The sequence below is a fragment of the Tiliqua scincoides genome, chromosome 4 (genome assembly GCF_035046505.1).
Source record: "Tiliqua scincoides isolate rTilSci1 chromosome 4, rTilSci1.hap2, whole genome shotgun sequence".
In the NCBI taxonomy this organism is placed as follows: Eukaryota; Metazoa; Chordata; class Lepidosauria; order Squamata; family Scincidae; genus Tiliqua; species Tiliqua scincoides.
This window is the reverse complement of record NC_089824.1, coordinates 26,648,419-26,670,628: the sequence shown is the minus strand read 5'-3', so window position 1 is coordinate 26,670,628 and position 22,210 is coordinate 26,648,419. Positions and strand designations below refer to the sequence as shown.

The 22,210-nt window shown below is 42.8% G+C and overlaps 1 protein-coding gene across 1 annotated transcript in view; it reads left to right on the top strand.

The window, feature by feature from the left end:
* Positions 1 to 21,967, top strand: part of LAPTM4B (lysosomal protein transmembrane 4 beta) — a 54,756-nt gene extending 32,789 nt beyond the window's left edge. Inside the window, exons 5-7 of the mRNA XM_066625225.1 lie at positions 9,171 to 9,269; positions 14,056 to 14,151; positions 21,004 to 21,967. Of these exons, the coding sequence (XP_066481322.1) occupies positions 9,171 to 9,269; positions 14,056 to 14,151; positions 21,004 to 21,081 (273 nt within the window). The 3' untranslated portion in view covers positions 21,082 to 21,967. The remainder of the gene's footprint in view (positions 1 to 9,170; positions 9,270 to 14,055; positions 14,152 to 21,003) is intronic.
* Positions 21,968 to 22,210: the final 243 nt, after the last annotated feature.

The window sequence follows — 22,210 nt, the reverse complement described above, 5'->3', positions numbered from 1 at the left end:
GATATTGTGAAGTGACAACTGTCACTACTTGGAACATGTGAAATTGTTTTGGTAGCAGCTAATCAGTGGTGGCATTCTTGCTATCTACTCTGGCCTGTTTCTACTGACAGTGGATACAGAATCGGGCAGCTTTGTTAATCACATTATAATTGCAGCTCTTCTGTGATAAATAATTGGGTTAGCCATGAGGCTTCCTGGGTAACTTTGGGCCAGTCACTAGCTCTCAGTCTCACCTGCCTCATAGGGTTGCTGTGAGTACAAAAGGAGGGAAGGAACCATGTACATGATCCTGAGCTCCTTGAAGGAAGGGCGGTATAAAAATGTAAAATTATTTTTTTTGAAGCTTTCATCACACAATGACTTGCTTTTCATCTCTACCTAGAATAGATACTAATTGCAGTAGGATGGAACTCTAAAATGCAAACTCAATAATCCAGTAATAAAGTGTTTTGAGGGATGCATCCAGATGTCATTGCCATGACAATGACTAGATATTATTCCAGCTCTCACATATATTATAGATGTTTTTCCATTTAAGATAATTTGGTGACATCAGTGCTATGGTGCTAGAGGCTTTTCTGGGATAGTCACTGCAGTAGGTCAGCAGCTGCATGTCTCTCAGACATCTTGTTTTGCTCTGATTAATAGCTGGAGTCTCAGAAAGGCTACCATATGTGGACTTGCTTGAAGGAAAATAGCAATACTGCTGAATTATTACTACCTTAGAAAACAATAGAAGAGCAGAAAGAGATTACTGATGAGACCCCACAGTATTGAATTCTCTTTTCTACACTCTCTAGAGAAGTAAACTCTGCCCCATAATCCTCTCCCGCATTTAATTCTCAGCTTTGATGATGTTGATTATTGATGGTGCCGGTTGTAAATGTAAAAACTTTGTAAATTGGTAATATGAGGAACTGACCTCCTTCAAGTGGGATACTATGGACTGCATCATAGGAAGCATCTTGTTCAAAGTACTCAACAATATGAAACTGAATTACAAGCATTTCCAAAACACTTTGCTCACTATTTTCTTCTTCCTGCAGCAAGCAATTTTTAAAACGGCAAATAGCTCTGACTCTTTGGAGGACTGGAAGAGATTAGTGTTTTGCTGAGCTTGAATCTTAGTCATACGCTTCTGATGAAAGCCTGGAAAGGCTTTGCAGGCTTAAACTGTGCCTGTGTTTTCACAGCAGGTGTATTTAAGTGCATTACTTAAAGAGCACTTTTACTAATAGAAGAATGGCATTGGCAAATCAGTCCTTCATGTGACCAGTTCACTGTTCTTTTTGCTTATGATGTTCATGTTACACAAAGCATTCTTATATACATAATGCAAACTGGTGACATTCCTGGTATAAACTTCCATTTGCTATATAGTGTTACTCAAATTGTGGGTCGGGACCCACTAGGTGGGTCGCAAGCCAATTTCAGATGGGTCCCCATTCATTTCAATATTTTATTTTTAATATCTTAGACTTGATGCTTCCATGGTATGTGACTGCAGTTGGGGAAATGTTACAGATCTATACTTTTAACAGGCTACTATATATATGCTTTTAGTGATGATAATAAATGGGACTTACTCCTGGGTAAGTGTGGGTAGGATTGCAGCCTCAGACTGTTAAAAAATGTTCCTGTTTGATGTCACTTCTGGTCATGACATCACTTCTGGTGGGTCCTGACAGATTCTCATTCTAAAAAGTGGGTCCTGGTGCTAAAAGTTTGAGAACCACTGTGCTATTATATTTAGGCAAGAGCCTTTATGATGTTTTCAGACTGTCCTCTGACCTGTCTCTGTAGCTAATGAGAACAGCATAAGATTGCTTCCTTAATTTCAGTCTGGAGAGATGCTTGCCTAAAATACTGATGAGACACTGCCAGTTGGTGTGTAGACCATACTGAACTAGATGAACTAAAGTTCTGACTTGGTATAAAGCTGAAGATTTCCTGGTACCATATTTGGACCTGCTGTCAAGAAAAACCATAAACTGCAGCATGTCGTGAATGTATATTTCTACTACTTTGTTCAGTGACCTGCTGCATCTGCATTTTCCCACAAAGATACAAGTTTTTATGGAAAGACACTTTCCAAATGGCGCATTTCCATGCCTGTGGCTTAATTCCTTATTCATTCTGTATCCAATGATAGGGGATTAAGAGTTGAATGTTGTGGTTTAGTCAGAACATGTAGCAAAGATGTAGCAAGAGTAAGAGGTTTGTCTCTTGGCAACATTAGAGAATCAGGATTGCAAGACATGTGCCATTTGTTCTTATAACTGCAATATCTTAATATAGTTGTTTTTTTTTAAAACAGTGTTGTTGGTTTGGCTGCAGCTAGCACAATTCATTTCAATTGAACTTCGTTCTGGTGCTGGTGTAGTGACCTCTAAACATAAGACTTGAGACCCTTTCTAGTGTATGTATAACCAGAATAATTTTAATAGTGAAGACAAAAGTCTACTTCTGGTTAAACTTAGGATTTTTTGTTTGTTTCCAACCTCAAATTGACCCTATTGCAACAAAGTGCAACAATTACTAGTACTAACACCAAAGACATTGCTACATGTGTTTAACATGTGTACCACCTGCACAGCTGGGCTGCCCAATGCCCAGCTGCAATTAATTTGGAGGTTTACCTGCTGTATAGATTAAGGTCTTGCTGTTTTCCTTGTCCCAAAGTATTTATTGCAATCTCTGTTTTGTTGACTGTAATTCCTTTTGAATTCTGCTTAAATGTGCCGCTTTATGTGTGTGTGACTGTATTGACTTTAAACATATGTACCTACATAGTGATTGTGGGATCTTGGCAGCGGTTCCATTATGAGCCATACAGATGTTTAAAGCATTCCTGTCTCACAAGGAATACTTAAAAAATGTTTACCATTAGCCCAACGGGATTTTTCTCTTTATCCTGCTGAGTTCCTCCTGTCTGTCATTTTGCTATGCAGTCAAAGGTTAATCCACTACTTGACAGTATCTCTTCTCATATGCTCTTTCTAGTGTCATGATTAGAATAACACCCTTCAATGTGTGTGTGAGAGAAAAAATATATTTTTCCTTTACCTTCTTCTAAGCCAACAATGTGACTGGTGCCAATTGAACAGGAGTCCTGTTACAACTTGTTTTTCCTTTCTCTCTGCACTGTTGACCTTGAGCCATGAATCACCTTCCACCACCCCCAATTCCAATGATTTTTCCTTACGCTGCAGCAAGCAAGCAAGGTTTGCTACACAAAGGTGCAGTTTGCATGCCATACTAATCCTGGGGTTTGAAGAATCCCACCCCTCCCCACCCCAAATTCAAGACTTGGAGTACATGAAAGGTGTCTCTGGAGAAGTCCCTGCTAAGATGTTGCAGATGACACTTCTGGACAATGCCATCTGAGATGAAACCATCTCGAGGGCGCCTTTCCTTTCTGTAATTTCAAAAGAAGTGGAAGCTCTCGAATACCTGACTTCCCTGTGTATCTTCAGACTTAGTTGTAACAGAGGAATATGATTATCACTTGGGGATGAACTGCCCAAGGTGGCATTCTTGGGGTGAAACTAGGTCTTTCATTAAAATGTATGTTTTGGCTGTGCACTGGTCATGTCTTCACAAAAGGTAACCATGGAGAAGGTGTGGTCACTCTTTGCCCCAATGCCATTTTCTCATTGAAAACTGCCCTCCCCCCGCCACTGCTATTTGCAGCAAATTGTGATTTGGAAGGAGAGGAATGACATGAGTTAGAAAAATGGCACAGGCAGAGTGTTAATACACACCTCCACATTGGCCTCTATCTTTGTCAGGGTCCAGATAGAGGCCTTCCTGCAACTGCTGTTAAGAGAAAGACTTGACAAGTCTTAAGCAAGCTGTCTGAAAGTGTTCTTAATATATCTTAACAAGGAACATAATTTCCAACCCTCTTCCATTGCAATCAAGGGGTTATTTGGCTATGCCCAAACTTTTTCCTTTGTACTGCCTTCCCACATGCCCCAGCCCCATACTATAGATCTCATCCCTCTCAGTTCACATGAATTGGTGGGGTGGGGGGAACTTTTCCTGCCATAAATGAAACCTTGTGAATGTCACTTGTGCAAATCAGGGAAGTGAAATTGGCAAGGCTTTTTCTTTCTTCAGTTACTTTGCATAAGACTTTTGTCAATAGCCATTCTGAAGGAATGTCCTCATTTTTGATATAAGAAGTGCCACCTAGTAAAGGGAAGCAAATGTTTATTAGGCTGCTGACTGACCAGAAGACAACAACAAGGCCTGCTTCTGGGCTCTAGCTGAATTGCTGGAGAATTCAGCAGAGCTTCATGACATTCTAAGGCTATGCTGATCTGTGTGTCCCAACTGCTGATAAAGACATGAGGGCAAGGGCTAGTTCCTTAAATAAGCTGGCAAAATGAAAAAAAAATTTGTGCACTTGTACTTTTTGAAAAGTACCTGGAAAAGCCCAAAGGCAACTCTGCAAAAAGCTCACTTTTAGCTGTCACAAACCAAAGATCAGCATGGGTCAGGTTGCCGCTTGGTGGGAATTATATTGCTTCAAATTATCACATGCGTTCTTTTCAGCAAAGATGAATGCCAGAGTTTCAGGCTATCTGACCTCTGCTAAATTAAAAAAAAATGTGCAAACATAGTTGGCAACCTTCAGTCTTGAAAGACTATGGTATCGCGCTCTGAAAGGTGGTTCTGGAACAGCGTCTAGTGTGGCTGAAAAGGCCGATTCGGGAGTGACAATCCCTTCCACACTGGGAGCAAGTGCAGTCTGTCCCTGGCCTGTCTCCCTGGCTATGGGCCTTCCTTCTTTGCCTCTTTGCCTCAGACTGTTGGCCAAGTGTCTCTTAAAACTGGGAAAGGCCATGTTGCACAGCCTGCCTCCAAGCGGGCCGCTCAGAGGCCAGGGTTTCCCACTTGTTGAGGTCCACTCCTAAGGCCTTCAGATCCCTATTGCAGATGTCCTTGTATTGCAGCTGTGGTCTACCTGTAGGGCGCTTTCCTTGCACAAGTTCTCCATAGAGGAGATCCTTTGGGATCCGGCCATCATCCATTCTCACGACATGACCGAGCCAACGCAGGCGTCTCTGTTTCAGTAGTGCATACATGCTAGGGATTCCAGCACGTTCCAGGATTGTGTTGTTTGGAACTTTGTCCTGCCAGGTGATGCCGAGAATACGTCGGAGGCAGCGCATGTGGAAAGCATTCAGTTTCCTCTCCTGTTGTGAGTGAAGAGTCCATGACTCGCTGCAGTACAGAAGCGTACTCAGGACGCAAGCTCTGTAGACCTGGATCTTGGTATGTTCCGTCAGCTTCTTGTTGGACCAGACTCTCTTTGTGAGTCTGGAAAACGTGGTAGCTGCTTTACCGATGCGTTTGTTTATCTCGGTATCGAGAAAGAGAGTGTCGGAGATCGTTGAGCCAAGGTACACAAAGTCATGGACAACCTCCAGTTCATGCGCAGAGATTGTAATGGTCAGTCATTGCAGCGCTGGGTGCTGGACTTTAGCATCTGCAGAATTTGTTGTCCTTGGGGGTTTCTGGAATGAAACCTCCACAGAAAATGAGGGCCCACTATATGTATTTTTGAATCCTCAACTGAATTTTCATAAATCTTCAGACTAGGTTGCAACTCACCGCAGGGCACCAATGCCTTAAAAACAAATAACTTGAAAAAACATCCCATGTTTCCTTCCCTGGTTTTCACACAAGCACCATGTACTTTTTTAGAACACAGAAATTTTGTTCATGTGGAATGAATTTGCTGAACGATGTCTAAGTCTTAGCTTACAGAGCAAGCCCTTCTTCTAACCTTTGGCACCTGCTTATGCTGGATGGTACCACGTAACTGCAGCAGCTGCTGTTGCTCTTTACCGCAAAGAGAGAACTTTATTGGTCACTTTAGGATTTCTCTGGCTTCCTTTCCCAAGCACTGTATCCACAGTTTCAATATGTAGGAATGTGATGATGGAGGAAGAGCAGAATCCTGATTTGATGTGCTTCCAGTTTTTGGATGAGTGGCTCAGGGTGCTGGAATACCAAAGTGTCTAACTTGGCCAAAATGTCACTTCCACAATCTATGGCTTTGCTGCTCTATAGAGAGTTCAAAAGAATTGCAATCAGTTGGTTTTTCTTTGAAACTTCATTATTTAATGGTAGTGACATAAAAAGCTTCCATTTTATGTAGTGGGGTGTAGGCCCTTCTTTGTACTTGTGCTCAGGGTGTGAAACTCCATGCCCTGTGAGGCTGTGTTGGCTCCTTCTCCGATAGCTTATGGGCAGGTTGTTAAGACTCCTTTCACCTGGCTATTATTGACTGGGCCTTGAGCCTCTTTCACTTACTTACCTTGGAGAAGGGATGTGGCATCTAGCACAATAATCAATGAATCAATAATCAATCCTAACCAGGTCTACTCAGAAGTCCTATTTTGTTCAGTGGGGCTTACTCTCAGGAAAGTGTGGTTAGGATTGCAGCTGAAATGTATTAAATGCAGGTGCAGGAGTGGGGGAATGGTAATATTAATGCTTTTTTTCTGGCGTTGTGTGAAAATGTGGAGATCATTGCTTTTCTGTGAAGACAAATATATATCCACAACAAGACAAAAACTGTTAAAAATCAGTCCTGAAGTTCAGTGCAAGAAAGAGAATTTTTTAGCAAGAAGCAGAACACATAGTTGCATAACACTTATCTCCAATCTGTTACACGCCATCTGGTGAGTTTAAACAATCCGAACACTTCAGAGAAATTCCAAATAAATGTGGAATGTGTGACCGAACACTTCAGAGAAATTCCAAATAAAGAAAAATTCTTTGCCAGCAGCTGACAAAAAGGAATTTGTGTAGTATAGAGTATATATCTGTCTCTGTGTCTCAATTTATCTCACAAAAATGCCAGACACTTCATATAGAGTATCTGAGAGGCAAGGAGCTCTCTTTTTTCCCCCCAGGACTTTTAAAATGCAATTGAAAAGAACATTTTTGGTTTCTATAAACTAGCAAAAGAAGTTTAAACATCACGTTATTATATTTATTAGAACATCACAAATGTACATGCCGTTTTACAGCCTAATCAAAAACTAGTTCCAAGAAACTTGGGGCCAACTAAATGTGACGTGGGAGTTCAGGAGTCAGAATATTTCAGTATCCTGCTGCAATTTGTATCAAAGGCCATGGTGTGATGAGAAAGGGGTGAGTCTGGCCCTCTCCCTCTTCACTGCAACCCTGATTTAGATTCTCCCCCAAAGCTGTTATGTAACTGCCTATATGAAAACTCATGCCTGTAAGTTGTTGTATCCATTGCTGATAGTTTTGAGGAACAGCCAATTTTAAATAGAATTGGTGTGTAGGCTGTGTAGGTGTATAGGTTAAACCCATTCCCCCACGCCACAGCCCTGGCTGCTCTTTGGAAAAAGAGACGGTTGGTAGCTAACATTGCGAAACTCCTACATCCTATTTATTTTGGATCTTAGAGTATCTTCAGTGCTAATGTACAAGTTGGTGTTTTTTTTGCTGGAAATGGAAATTGTAGAGGATGCAGAGGATTAGCATTCTATTAGAGGCCGCTGTGATGGTGCTGAAGCCTCTGGGGTGGGCCGTTCCTTTATGTTGCCTTTTTTTGGCTGTTACACTAATTCTGTATATCAACCACATGGTCTGTTCAGGTCTAAGAAATTGATTCTCCCTGGTTTATACCAAGACGATTGTGAACGTTGAATGAGATTCCCCAGGAAATAAATCTTCTGACTCTGGATGTGCCTGATCCTCTTTAGTATAGTGGCAGGAGTGTCTCCTTCAGTTTGTCACAAAGGATAGGCACTACCAGACTGAAATTTGCTTTTCACCTTAAGAAGTATTTTTCTGTGTGGAAATTTGGTACGGAATTATGCAAGGACATATGAAAGCACAGTTTAAGATCTTGCCCAGCTTTGACATTTAGGGCACAATCCTAACCAACTTTCCAGCACTGGCATAGCTGTGCCAGTGGGGCATGTGCTGCATCCTGCAGTTGGGGGTCAGTCATGGAGGCACCCTCAAGGTAAGGCAATGTTTGTGACAGGGCAGGAGGTCTGGTCTAGAGGGTTGAGCCTCCATTTGCCTGAAGATAACATCCGAAGGTCGCCAGTTCGAGGCCACCGGCACCGTGCAACCTTGAAGCAGCTGACAAGCTGAGCCGAGTTATTCCATCTGCTCTGAGCGTGGGAGGATGGAGGCCAGAATGTGTGACCAGATCAAGAAAGAAACATCTGAATGTTGTGGTTTCTTGAAAGATAGAACCTTTCAAATTGTAAAAATCCCTATGGGGATTTAAATTTGCCTGCCTATGTAAACCACCTTGAATAAAGTCCGAGGAGAAATCTGAGGACCAAGAAAGGCGTTATAGAAATACCTGTATTATTATTATTATTATTTGTTCCCTTACCCCAGAGTTGCATTGCCCTTGGTGCTGGAAAGTTGGTTAGGCTTGCACCCTTTCTGATGTTTACAATTGGACAAGTAACTGTTCCAGCCTTACTTGCCTCCATAAGCTAGGCTAGGGTCTGAGGACCTTGGTGTAGTGTTTATGTAGAGGCGCTGGCCTTAGCCTCAGTATGTTGGCAACAAGGCAGAGCACACTCTGCGTCTGCGCAAAGAGCACACTCGGCGCAGCCTTGGAAATCATGCTGAGTCTTCGCCCAGAGCCGGTAAACAGAGGATGTTATGAAGAAGCACATATCTCAGGAACGTGTATTGTGGTCAAGCTAGAACTAGCTAGTAGGCAGCCAGTATAATCTTAGCAACCTTCAGTAATTTCCCCTACTGCATAGCTTTGCATCATGTGTTTTGAGAATGAATAAAAGTCTGAAGAAGCTAGCCGGGAGAACGGACTTCTCTCTCAATCTCATACTGCCCTACATCCGGCTCAGCTCTCCCTGCATCAACCCTCTGAATGAATGTCTCTCATTGCTCTGACTCCTTGCTGCTCGAATTCTAACTTTCAAACCCTCAGAGTGCTTCTGCTTTTAGCACTCTCCCTCAGGGACTAAGGTTCTAAGCCCTGGGTGCTTCCCAAGTAGCATTGCACTGCTACACTTGGGATACCAATGCAACAAATTACCACATTCTCTGCATATAAATTGTTGAATAACAGAAGGAGAAAGACCACCCTTGATGATGATGTACTCATAATAATCTTTTGTCTCATGCAGCCTGCTAATTTTCCCTACAAGGAAGAGATTATGTCAGTGAACTCAACCTGCCTAGTTGTGATTATCCTTCTTTTTATAAGTATCATCTTGGCTTTCAAGGTAAGTCTGCATGCGTAAAAGTCAGCCTTGCAAATTCAGAAACTTGTTGGAATGTTTTCACTCCTCTTCTGCATAAGTGATGCTGGAAACTGGGGAAGACTGAAAAAGGCAAGAGTCAGAGCAGATGTTACTAGAAAAATTTCCATAGCTAACCCTGGGACTTGCTTGGGGGGGGGGGTAAGACCAGGTGTTTACCAGGGTCCTGAGACTGGCCACTAAGAGTTCATCACTATTTTCACTTTGTACCAGTGGCTTGTTTTTTGGTTGGGCAGTATAAATCATAGTTGTCCATCATGTGTGTAGGCTAGCCCCAGATGGTACACTAGCATAACTGCATGCACAGAAGCCTCCTTTCCCACCCTATCCTTCCAAAGCCCCCAGACCCGTCCCACAACATTTCCCATCACAGTTTCCAGGTAGTTCTCCTCTCTGTATTCTTTCTGTTGTCCTGGCATAACTTATAGGTGCTTCCCATGCTCACTTATTTTGTCATGCTGCTGTCTGACAAAACAAGTTTTGGAGTGTATTTGGAACACTAGAAAGACTGTCTCCAGTCTGAATTATTTACTTAAACTGAATGCAGGCAAGGCAAGCCATGATCCAAAGAGGTAGATGTGAGGCCTTGTGTGTAGTTATCAGGGTCTTTAAGGTCTCTCCTTTAGGGAACAGCTTCTCAAACTCTATAGAGGGTACATCTGAAGCATGCCCAAGTTTCAGGGATTTCTTTTCTGGGTGTTCCTAGAAATGCAATGCTTAGAAACCTTCATTGTGCATTTGGAGCTTGCCATGCAGCACTTTGGATTGGAATAATTGTATTACTGCTTTAAACAAAGCATTTTGGGGTTTCAGGAGGCAAATATAACAAATGAGGGGGGAAGGGAGGACCTGAGTTTCTCTCTTCTACTGTCTTCCTTTTGTCTGTCTAATCTGTAAGCCTCTTGGAGCAGGGGCAACATGCCATGTACATTGATGGCCTTATATAAATAAGTACAATAATTATTAATAGTGATGATAATGGACTTCATGTGTCTTGAAGTAAATGATATTTAAAGTGGCATAAAGTTCTCAGATTTAACTGGTTTTGCTGTTCAGGCTGAAAGTAGGTCAAGATTATCTCATTCATTGGACTGTTTGTTTTTTGAAATGGAAAATCCTTCATCCGGCAAAAATGAACAAAGCTCAGCCAAAGCTGTATTTTTCAATATTGAGAAGGATGATCCTTGGCCTACAGGTTCATTAGAATGGCAGTATCATTATTGTGCATCTGGCTTCCTAAGTGAGAATACAAACTTGGCACAGAAGTCCAGTAAGTTCTGCAATGTTGGAGTTTAAACTTTGTGCACGTTTGTGTTTCAAAAGCACATCTGTGCTTCAGATTTATGGGATCTGCTTAATGAACTTAAACCAATCAAGTGCACTCTCCTTCAGCTTTGATAGCAGATAGCACCACTTCCATGAAACTAACTGGCATAATCACATTTTTAATTGCGTTTTTGGTATATCTGAGATCAGACAGACATCTTTATTATGGTCTCAGACCAGCATAAAAGTACAAACCACCATGAGCATCATGCATATCCTGTACATCATAAGTCTAAATATCTAAGATCAATTTTCTATTCCCAACCAAAGCCATCAGTATGTATCAGAGAAAGACTAGCAGTTGGAGAAACACAATGATGGCTTCTAAGAACTGTGTCTGTGGTAAATCAGCTAGTGTGTGGTGGGTTGTGACCCAGTGTGCAGTGGGTTGCAACCCCATGTGCTTGGCCGCAACATGATGCTCCTTGTAGCACCATGGCCTTATTGGGAGGCATCTTCCTGGTTGCACAAGGCCAGTGGCCCACTCTGGCTTCTGTGGACCCCAGAGTGCCTTGTGGAAGTGACTTCCAGTCAACCTGGGAGTTGTGCCTGCAGTTTAGAAGTCATAGAGTGAGTTACTGGCCTGGTGCAACCTGGAATTGGCTTCTGGGGGTTCCCTATAAGGCAGTGGTTCCCAAACTGTGTGTCTGTGGCCCAGCAGTGGGTCTCAACCCAATTTTTGATGGATCATGAAACTGCCAATTAGACTATGACTTGACTAGACAATTAGATTAGACTATGTATGCCAAGGTTAAACTACTACTTGGGGGAGCATTATGGGCAAACAACCTTTATAGCCACTGAGACTTCAGTGGCTGGTAAAGCTTTTTTTTAGGTGGGTCTTGATGCGAAAAAATTTGGGACCCACTGCTCTAAGGCATTGCAGCACTACAAGGAGCATCGCATTATGACCCAATCTGGAGGATGAGGTGGGTCATGGCGCTAAACAGTTTGGCAACCACTGCTTTAGCTTATTTGAAGATAATTCTTCCCCCTCCACCCTCCTACTTTTTTGGGGTTGTTCTCTAAGGAAAGCACATAATGTTCTTCAGACTCTTGCTGCCACTATTGTAATTACACTCCTGTTACAGTTGCTTCTCTTGCCTTTGTGTTTCATTTAACTTTTCAATATGCTTTTGGACCCCCAAACTTGGCATGTTCTATTAAGCGTGCACAGCACTGAATAAAATGAAATATTATTTAGCTATGATGCTTCTGCTAATGAAATCTGGAATGGGATTAGATTTGTAGAATGCTGCATTAGATGCTGCAGAAAAAGGACAAGAAGCATTGATCCTCTTTTTTAAGATATGCCTGGGTTACTTTTATTGAAGATACTTTTAAATTTGGTCACAGTTTATGAACTGTGGCAAGGAGCATCACAGTTCCAAGGAGCTGTTTGAGCCGCACTTCATCAGTAGTCCTTTAACATCTTATAAAACCAAACCACTGAATCCTGTTAATCTTTGGCAGGCAGCACAGCCCTGCTTTGTGGTTTCCTGTGCATGGAGAGCATTGTTTGACTGTTCACTGGGAGGATAGATACTGAAGCTGAAGCTTAAATACTTTGGTCACCACATGAGAAGAGAGGATGCTTGAAAAGGCCCTGATGCTGGGAAAAATAGAAGGCAGAAGGAGAAGGGGATGGCAGAGGATGAAATGGTTAGTGTCATTGAGGCAATGAACGTGAATTTGGACAAACTCCGGAAGTTAGTGGTAGACAGGGAGGCCTGGCATGCTGTGGCCCATGGGGTCACGAAGAGTCAGTCACAACTTAATGACTGAACAACCACCACAATTTTTACTTCTGCCATATTCTTAAAAAACAAAATTAATAGATTACATTTGCTTCAGGTGAAATGACTTTTATTTGCTTTCAAGAAGCACAAGCAACCGAGGCAGTATTACAACTTTTATCATTACACTCTCTCTCTCTCTCTCTCTCTCTCTCTCACTCACACACACACACACACACACACACACACACACACACACACACACACACACACACACACACACACACCAATTCTCTCTGTCTCCTAGCTTTAATTTGTGGTCTGTAAATAATAATGAGAAACCTTTCTCACAGCGTCAATGTGATGGTGAATGATCTGATGGGCAGAGCACTTTGTACGCTCTGTACTAGCCACAAACGCAGCACACCACAATTTCTGGATTCCCAAATTGATTGCTAAAGAATCTCACACACTGTTGATGCCTTGTGGGACGTCACCTGTCGGCCTCTGTATTTGATTTGAAGGACTCTTTCCCTAATCTCCTATGATAGCATATATCCCTAATCTTTCCCATTTTCAGCCTACTGATCCCTCCACAGAGGGCTATTACTATCTAACCTGGCAGTCCTGAGTCACTGCTACTGGGAAATTGCTAACTTGATCCATAAAATGCATAGTTGCAAGTAGGGACAATATATCTGAATATTTATTGAATCTTTAGAGAGGGAGCTTGAAGAATTAAATTCCTATTCTGTTCAGGCAAGTGAGAGAAGACTTAGAGCCCTGTTTTAAACATTCTCACCTGTTTTTCATACGGGGCACACTGCTGCCTTTACTCCAGCAGAGAAAAGTTTTCCCATGCCAGTTTTCCCCTGCATTCACAAAGCATTTTGACAGTCATACCTATCAGTGACTTGAATGCTGATCTCTGTCATCTGTCCTACTCTACCACCACCATTCCATAACTTTTCAGTGGGCTGCATGTCACTTCTTTTTTTTTCAAACTTTTTAATAGGGCATGAATCTTTTACATAATGTTTGTCGGCTTTTTAAAAAAAAGAAAATATTTTTTAAATGAGGCAGCAACTGTTACCCTGCACATGCCTGATCTTGTCTGATCTCTGAAGCTAAGCAGGGTCAGGCCTGGTTAGTACTTGGATGGGAGACCGCCTGGGCATACCGGATGCTGTAGGCTTATACCATATTCTTTCGAGACTGAAGGTTGCCAACCAACCAACCATTTTTAAATGAGCTGCAACATTGCACAAGAGATGAGAAGAAAACCAAGTTTGTGACCTTGCAAACATCAGCCAATCGGCACTGTATATGAGTATCTTCTGCTGCAAACTTGAAGAACAGACTTATCCTGAGCTTGATCCTAGGCAAGAAATTGTATGCCTGTATATGTTATGATGAATGCATTTCCACACTGGTTCAACTTTTAAAAAATTGGACTAAACATCAGTGAAATAAAAACAGCAAACCAGCTCTTTTCCACCTGATTCAGTTTGGTTGCCTAGAAGCAGGCGAATGGATTTTTACAAGTCTGCTTTAAGGTGCCATAATGCTTCATGGATGTATTGGGGGGGGTGTTTCTGTGGTGACTAACGCTATTTTTTTTAAAAGATATTCTAGAAGAATGTTAATTTCTTAAATATTGTTTAACAGGCATTCTTGTTCCCTTTCAGGCTTATCTGATCAGCTGTGTATGGAACTGTTACCGATACATTAATAACAGAAATAATTCTGATGTGCTGGTCTACATTACTACCAATGACACGGCGGTAAGCATGTTGAAACGGAATGGGTCACTTGTTGTTCTGGGTCTGGAGGGTAGGACCCAGTTCAGAACCTGTAAAATTATCCATGCTGAGTGTTTCTGTAGATGCAGGCAGCATGGAGGAAACTTCATCTCATCTGGCCCAGTCATGTTGATATCTGCTGCTGCTTCCCCAAAGCAATTCTTGTGTGAGCCTTGGAATAAAAATAGGCGGTTGTCCTGCAAATTGGGAAGCAATGGTTGTGCTGAATCAGACAACACTTTCTTCACATTACCTTAGTGGGCTTTCACCAGCTTAGATGTCTTTTAAGAGGTTTATACAAATTAAGGGCCCAATTCTATCCAACTTTCCAGTGCTGGTGCAACTGCAATGCAGCCTTGAGGAAAGGGAACAAATATTCCCTTACTTGGAGGAGGCCTCCATGATATCCCCCCACCGCAGGATGCAGTGCATACCCCATTGGCACGGCTGCACTGGCGCTGCAAAAGTGAATAAGATTTGGCCCTAAGGCAGGTGAACAGGTCTGTCTTGGACTATACTACATTATAGGTGTAATGATAAATGTTGAAGTGCAGGAGTTCTTCATCATGTCCTCACAGCCTTAGGCTATGATGATAAAACAGTGAAAAAATAAACTTTAGCAATCAAGTTTTTTAACAGCTCCATCACTAGGTCCCCTTTCCAGGTTCATCCTGATCTCTTTCCTTCAGCCATGCTTTTTCCCAAACAATGCATGCATGCATTGCATTTCTGTTTTTAAAATGTTAAGAACAAAATATCAATTCTTCTCCTCCAAGGTCAGAATGGAGAAGAGTCAGAGTACCTTGTCTCCCAATGCTGTTGTCATTGCCTATCACATCTCTCTCCAGCTCCTCCCTCCAGTGATTGCTTATCTCGCCACACTCTACACATCTGAAAAGACAGATGGCAGGGAAGATGCTTGACTAGAATGACCACTTCACTCTTTGCTTGTTCAAGTCCCTGCTCTCACCACCTCCATTTTCTCAGCCTAGTGGGGCAGGTGCAAGGAGAGGGGAAGGAGCAGACTGACTGGTCAGGGGGAACAATGGAGGCAAAGTATCCCAGGTATAGGCAAGTGTTCTGCCTGGCTATAACATTGTTGTGCTTTTGGAAGAGGTGGGAGGGCACTGTGCTGCCCTACTTCCCCTTCACTGTGCTCCTGGGTCTATTAACTATTGGCCATGATGGCTAAATGGAGTTTCTGTGTTGCTGAATGTCAGTTGCCGGGTGGGGTGGTGGTGGAGCAGCACTAGATGGCTGTTTTCTTCACGCCTTCTTCTGGACTTCCCAAAGCATCTGGTTGACCACTTTTCAGCAGTAATGTGTAAGTTTGCTATAGTATCTTTACTGAACCTGTGCCAATCACAGTCCTGTCTCTTGTGGGAAACGGGAGAACCCACAACCAGTTCCTGAGTCCAAATCTCACATTTCCTGCATAATACTGTTTCTGGACTCTTAAGTCCTGAACAAAGAAATTCTTAACAGCGTTGACACCCTGCCTGAAATTACGATATCTTGGCGGCCATTGCAACAATGTCATCAAATCAAAGCACTTTTTGGTGTTCCCAGAAGCTGTGTCTGTCCGCACCATTATACAGAAGGATCTAGAATTGTAGGCTCCCCCTCAACTCACTGTTCTGAATGAGACCAGTTTCTTTGCGGTATCTTCTTAATGACTCCCAGATGATTTTGCTGTAGCATGGGGTATACTTTGTATGATTTAACCAGTTAAATTTGGGCAATTTGCCTAAGAGTCTCTTTTTTTGTAAAAAAAATAATTGATAGCTTGTGTAATTGGGCAACCACGTACATCTGCCCAAAAAGAACATGTACAAATACATTCCTTGCTGCATTTTGGCAGCACAAGAGAATTCAAGGTTATAAATTATCCCAGGGCAGTCCAGCTTCCATCTGCAGTTCCTCCAGGGTGGTTTCTAATGTCCAGCTTCCATCTGTAACTGCTCCAGGGTGGTTTCTAATGGAAATGTTCATAGATAAACATTTAGGTTGTTTCCTGCTCAAACGGGAAGGGAGGCACCCTGGAAACGACTTGACAAGACAGATGATATGTTAAGGAATGCTTAAACAAGTGGCATGTAGCCAGTGTTTCAAGGCAGAATCTCCAAACCCTATTCTGGTTTGTATGACGTGCACACCAGTGTCTGCATTGAATCATAAAACAATGGCTTAATTATCCCCCCAGCAGTAGCATGTGCCATGTATAAGGTACAAAGGGCCTGCATGTGCACAGATCCAGTATATGGGCCAATGCATGCTGCTCCCAGAGGTCACATGGAGGCCCCAGGAACACAACATAAATGAATCACTTCTGTGTCTACAACCTCCCACATACAGAGTGTCCTTCTGTAGGCTAGCTAGAAAAAAGAGAGGGCTAGTTACAGAGTTATTGGTCTTCCTAGTTTTGCACTGCCTACTAGCAATGACTCTCCAAGATCTTGGGCAGATACTTTTGCTTGCCTTGCTATCTGCTATGCCACAAATTGAACTTGGAATTATGTGTTTGCAAACAGGGCTCTACTAGATCTTGCAAGGGTTCTTATACATGCATGCTTACAGCAGCATTTTAAATGGGACTGCATTTCCCATGCAGCTTGTCTTGTAGATAATCTCATGAACCATCTTTAAAGAACTCAGTGATGTGAGGGCTTTATAGAGAGCTCTCCTTCCCCCATCCATGTATTAGGGAAGGGAAACTCTGCTTGTGGATGTCTCACATTTACAACTGTAACTGAATGTTATGGGGGAGACAAAGAGATGAAATACAGAACTGATGCCTGCAGCAGCAGTCACATGTTCCTTGTAATAAAGGCAACCCATCCTAACTAAGTGTGTTCATGCTGGGATCCCCAGAGGAGCCTGCCTATGGATCTAAACTGCTATGTTGGGCTTGATCCCAGGTATATGCTACTTCTATATTTGTTCACTGCTGTGAAGTTAGCTAGACCGTTACTGAGATTTCTTCAGTATTATGCATTTTGTTTTAAGTAGGCAATGAAATGTAGGGGTGTGTGTGTGTGTGTGTGTGTGTGTGTGTGTGTGTGTGTGTGTGTGTGTGTGTGTGTGTGTGTGTGTGTGTTTTCTCTCAGGCTTTAATTTCCTATTCCACCCACCCTTGGTCTAATTGACTGAATAGGCTGTCAGAGTATGTATTTGACTCAATTTTGCCTGGCAGAAGAGGAGAGAAAACAATGTTCCCTATGTGGTCTTGTGTAGATGTAGTTCTTCATCACCCTGCACTAATCTGTTGGTGTCCCTGGGTGGTCTTTAGTCTGTTTGTGTAGCCACAGATACAACATCATGATAAAGCTTTCGGGAAAAACCTTAAGTTGAGCAGGTGGTCAGTTTAATGACCTGGCCTGACGCACTTCTCCAAAACTGGCTGTTTGCTCCAGTACAATGCTTGGCTGCCTAGGTTTGCTGCTAATAGCTCTTCACAGCTGTGCTGGTGTTGAAGGAATGTTCCCTAAACAAAACCGAGGACTGCAAACCAAACGTCTGATTTAAAAGCCAGCATGCAGTGTGATTTAAGCAGAATCTCCTGGAAGACATTTGCAACAGTGAGTGCTACCCCTTTGTTAAGAACATAAGAACAGCCCCAGTGGATCAGGCCATAGGCCCATCTAGTCCAGCTTCCTGTTTCCCACAGCGGCCCACCAAATGCCCCAGGGAGCACACCAGACAACAAGAGACCTGCATCCCGGTGCCTTCCCCTGCATCTGGCATTCTGACATAGCCCATTTCTAAAATCAGGAGGTTGCACATACACATCATGGCTTGTAACCCGTAATGGATTTTTCCTCCAGAAACTTGTCCAATCCCCTTTTAAAGGCATCCAGGCCAGATACCATCACCACATCCTGCGGCAAGGAGTTCCACAGACTGACCACACGCTGAGTAAAGAAATATTTTCTTTTGTCTGTCCTAACCCTCCCAACACTCAATTTTAGTGGATGTCTCCTGGTTCTGGTGTTATGTGAGAGTGTAAAGAGCATCTCCCTATCCACTCTGTCCATCCCCTGCATAATTTTGTATGTCTCAATCATAACCCCCCTCAGGCGAATCTTTTCTAGGCTGAAGAGGCCCAAACACCGTAGCCTTTCCTCTTAAGGAAGGAAAGGCTCCAGCCCAGTAATCATCTTAGTCGCTCTCTTTCACCTTTTCCATTTCCACTATGTCCTTTTTGAGATGTGGCGACCAGAACTGGATGTAATACTTCAGGTGTGGCCTTACCATAGATTTGTACAACGGCATCATAATATTAGCCGTTTGTTCTCAATACCTTTTCTAATGACCCCAAGCATAGAATTGGCCTTCTTCACTGCCGCCGCACATTGGGTCGACACTTTCATCGACTTGTCCACCACCACCCCAAGATCTCTCTCCTGATCTGTCACAGACAGCTCAGAACCCATCAGCCTACACGTGAAGTTTTGACTTTTTGCCCCAATGTGCATGACTTTACACTTGTTAAAGTTTGAACTAGCCAGCTTTTGAAGGTGCAATTCACCTTTGTCTGTGCTTTGCTTCAGTCATGCAGCTGTCCCAATAAGCTATTTATGCTTGGGATAGGGAGAGGACAATGGGAGACATTCCCAGTGCAACTAACAGCCTGATGCCCTGAATCAGCTTAAGATTCTGTAGCAAAAAGTTTTATGATACAGCAACTGAAGACTTGGCTGTACTGGGTGATAACAGATGAAACATCTTTCTGTAGGGAGAGGCCAACATTTCATAGCAGAGCACATGCTTTGTATGCAGATGTATCCACGATCAACCCTAGCATCTTCAGTTAATGACTCGGTGATGAGTGAGAGGCCCAGCAGAATCGGTGCAAGAGTTCAGGACAGTGGACTAAGACAGGTGCCAGAGTTGAAGACGGTGGACCAGTGGTCTGATTCTGAATGTTCTTCTGCTTTACATCTTTCACCATGACTGGAAGTCTCATTTTTGCTTTTATCATCTTGCTCTTTTTTCTCTTCTTCCTTGCCCACTTCCCCCCCCCCCCAAAAAAAGATTAGAATTTGTCAAATTTGACAGTGTGTATCATTTTTGTATATTGCTGTGTTCACAAGTTGTTAGAAATCAACATGACAGTGACCCATCCAGTAAGGTTCCAGCCTAAAAACTGTAGGTTGTTGTACAGTACACTTTACTAGTGATGGCTACTGATATCACAAGGTGAATGATATATGAAATTGCCTTCTACAGCACTTTTTTTAAAGCTCTCCTCCCCCTGGGGCATAGTTCCATACTATTATTGAGCAGTAGCATAGAAGTGGTTCTCTGTATGAAACAGGATGTAGAAGTTGGAAGAAAAATGTTTTCTAGTTCAGTTCATAAGCATTTTGTGGAGGAAGATCTCTGGAGGCAAGTGGGAGTGCAATGACTGTCCAAAACTAGTTTGTAACTGTTCAGTAGAATCCTGAATGCAGGAGTCAGAGGTGGGTGCCACACAATAGAAAGCATGCTTCCTGATAGACATAAACTAAAAATATGATATCCCTTCCTGACAGGCAGTGGGCTCTTGGTATCTGCAGGGGATCCATTCTAGGAACCTCTGCGAATTCAGATTTCTGTGGATAATAAAGCCATTTCTGCCCAATATTGCATGTACGCACCAGGGACCAAATGTGCGACTGGCCTGAACGCCTTTAAAAGGGGATTGGACAAGTTTCTGGAGTTAAAATCCATTACGGGGTACAAGCCATGATGTGTATGCCCATCACTAGAAAAGACACCCCAGCAGTGTCTTTTCTAGTGGCTGTCTGCTGGTGTTGCATCTTTTTAGATTGTGAGCCCTTTTGGGACAGGAAGCCATTAGATATTTGATTTTCTCTGTAAACCGCTTTGTGAACTTTTTGTTGAAAAGCGGTATATAAATACTGTTGTTGTTGTTGTTGTATGCGCAACCTCCTGATTTTAGAAATGGGTTATGTCAGAATGCCAGATGCAAGGGAGGGCACCAGGATGAGGTCTCTTGTTATCAGGTGTGCTCCCTGGGGCATTTGGTGGGCCGCTGTGAGATACAGGAAGCTGGACTAGATGGGCCTATGGCCTGATCCAGTGGGGCTGTTCTTATGTTCTTAACTCTATTTTTTGCATTTTGGCTTAAGAACAAAGACATCATCTTGTCTGTGCCTTCATTACATTTGTAGTATACTGATCTTTAGAAAGCCAGCACACCCCAAGAAGCAAAGCATATGGTGTTGAACTGGTATTTGGAAATTACTGTTTCATTAAGCTCCCCCCTTTTTAAGTTTACTGTGAGATACAGGAAGCTGGACTAGATGGGCCTATGGCCTGATCCAGTGGGGCTGTTCTTATGTTCTTACCTGTGGGACAGCAAAAATGGGTTAAATGTGCTGAAAGCCCTTAAAGGACCTACTGGATGCGACCTCCCCAGGCCTCCGAAATCCTTTGACGCAACCAGAAGGCACTTCTGGTCACATCTGGAAAGTCATGTGAGACCCTCCAATACAAGTCGGCACTCAAATTGAGTCAAATCAGCAGATGCTGAACCCACAGATAAGGACGGCCCACTGTACTTGGCTTTCTATAATGTATAAACCTCTTCCCAAATACTACTGCTGGATTCTTTATATTAAGTTTTAAGGTGGACACTGTGCCACTGGGTTCATCTTGTTCCATTGTCTTGAAGCTGACCCTCAAACAATGTGTTGGGTCAGGAGTTGGAATACAAGTGTATTAAAGTTCATATCGATGAGAACTAATCGCGATACAGTTTGCAACAGATTGGTGCCTGCCTTGGTAGGTTTTACTTTCAAAATTAATTCTTTCTTTTTTAATTCTCAGGTACTGTTGCCACCATATGATGATCCTACAAATGGGGCTGCCGCCAAGGATCCGCCACCACCTTATGTCTCAGCATAAGCGGCATATGTGAAACACACCTAAAGAACAAATAGCTTTACTTTTCAAACATCTGAGCAATAGATTTGTTCAATTTCAAGATGGATGTATAATCTCCAAATGTATTTATTTGCTGTTTTGCTGTAGCTAGATTTTAAACATTCTTTGCCTAAAGCAGCACTGAACTGACTTGAGAACCATCTTGATTAGCTTAAGGGTACTGTAGTCACAGTGTAGTAGGTTTTTTTTTTTCCATGTCTTGTCATGCAAGTCCAGACTATCTGTACTTGACTCTCTATTTCCACACACAACTGTACAGTTTGGAATTGCTTTTGTTCTTGACAGTGTTTCTAGATCAGTAAGAACAGTTCCTGAATTGTCTTTCATGCCTCAAATTGTAGCCCTGTAAGTTATTTTTAATGAGTGCAAAAAGGAAATGAACATCAGAAATGATAACAAACCTTCCATTTTTGCAACGTAAAAGTACCAACCTCTTGCAATTGGCATACAGGTAACACTTCCAGAAACAGTAGTGCACTCGGGGCCCAATCCTATCCAATTATCGAGTGCTGGTGCAGATGTGCCAATGGGGTGTGCGCTGCATCCTGTTGTGGGGAGGCAGTCATACAGGTACCTATGAAGGTACCTCTTCAAGGTATGGGAACATTTGTTCCCTTACCTTGGGGCTGCACTGCCACTGCACTGGTGCTCCAGAGTTGGGTAGGATTGAGCCCCGAGTGCACTACTGTTTCTGGAAGTGTTACCTGTATGCCAAGAATCTCAGGATCCTTCCATTTATGGAACCATCATGCTAGATGCCACCCACTGTGTTAGGATCTGGGCTGTTCTTCAACTAGGGATATTGAATTATTCTCTGTGGTGGTAATAAAAGTTTGTGTGGTCAGAACCTAGACTTCTCATTGTGGGGTAGCTCATTTGAAGAGACAATCTGCTTGGTCACAGCACCTAGTTCAGGAAGCAAACTGCTGCTTCTTGGGGTGGCAGCTCCAGGCATCAAAATTAGATTTGAGCTCTGGAAAAAAATAAAACTTCTGGCTGCTTGAGCCATATGGGCCACCCTGTCCTGGGATGGACCATTGCAGACTTATTTAGGATGTACCCAAAGCCTACTGGTCTAGTTGCCGATTTT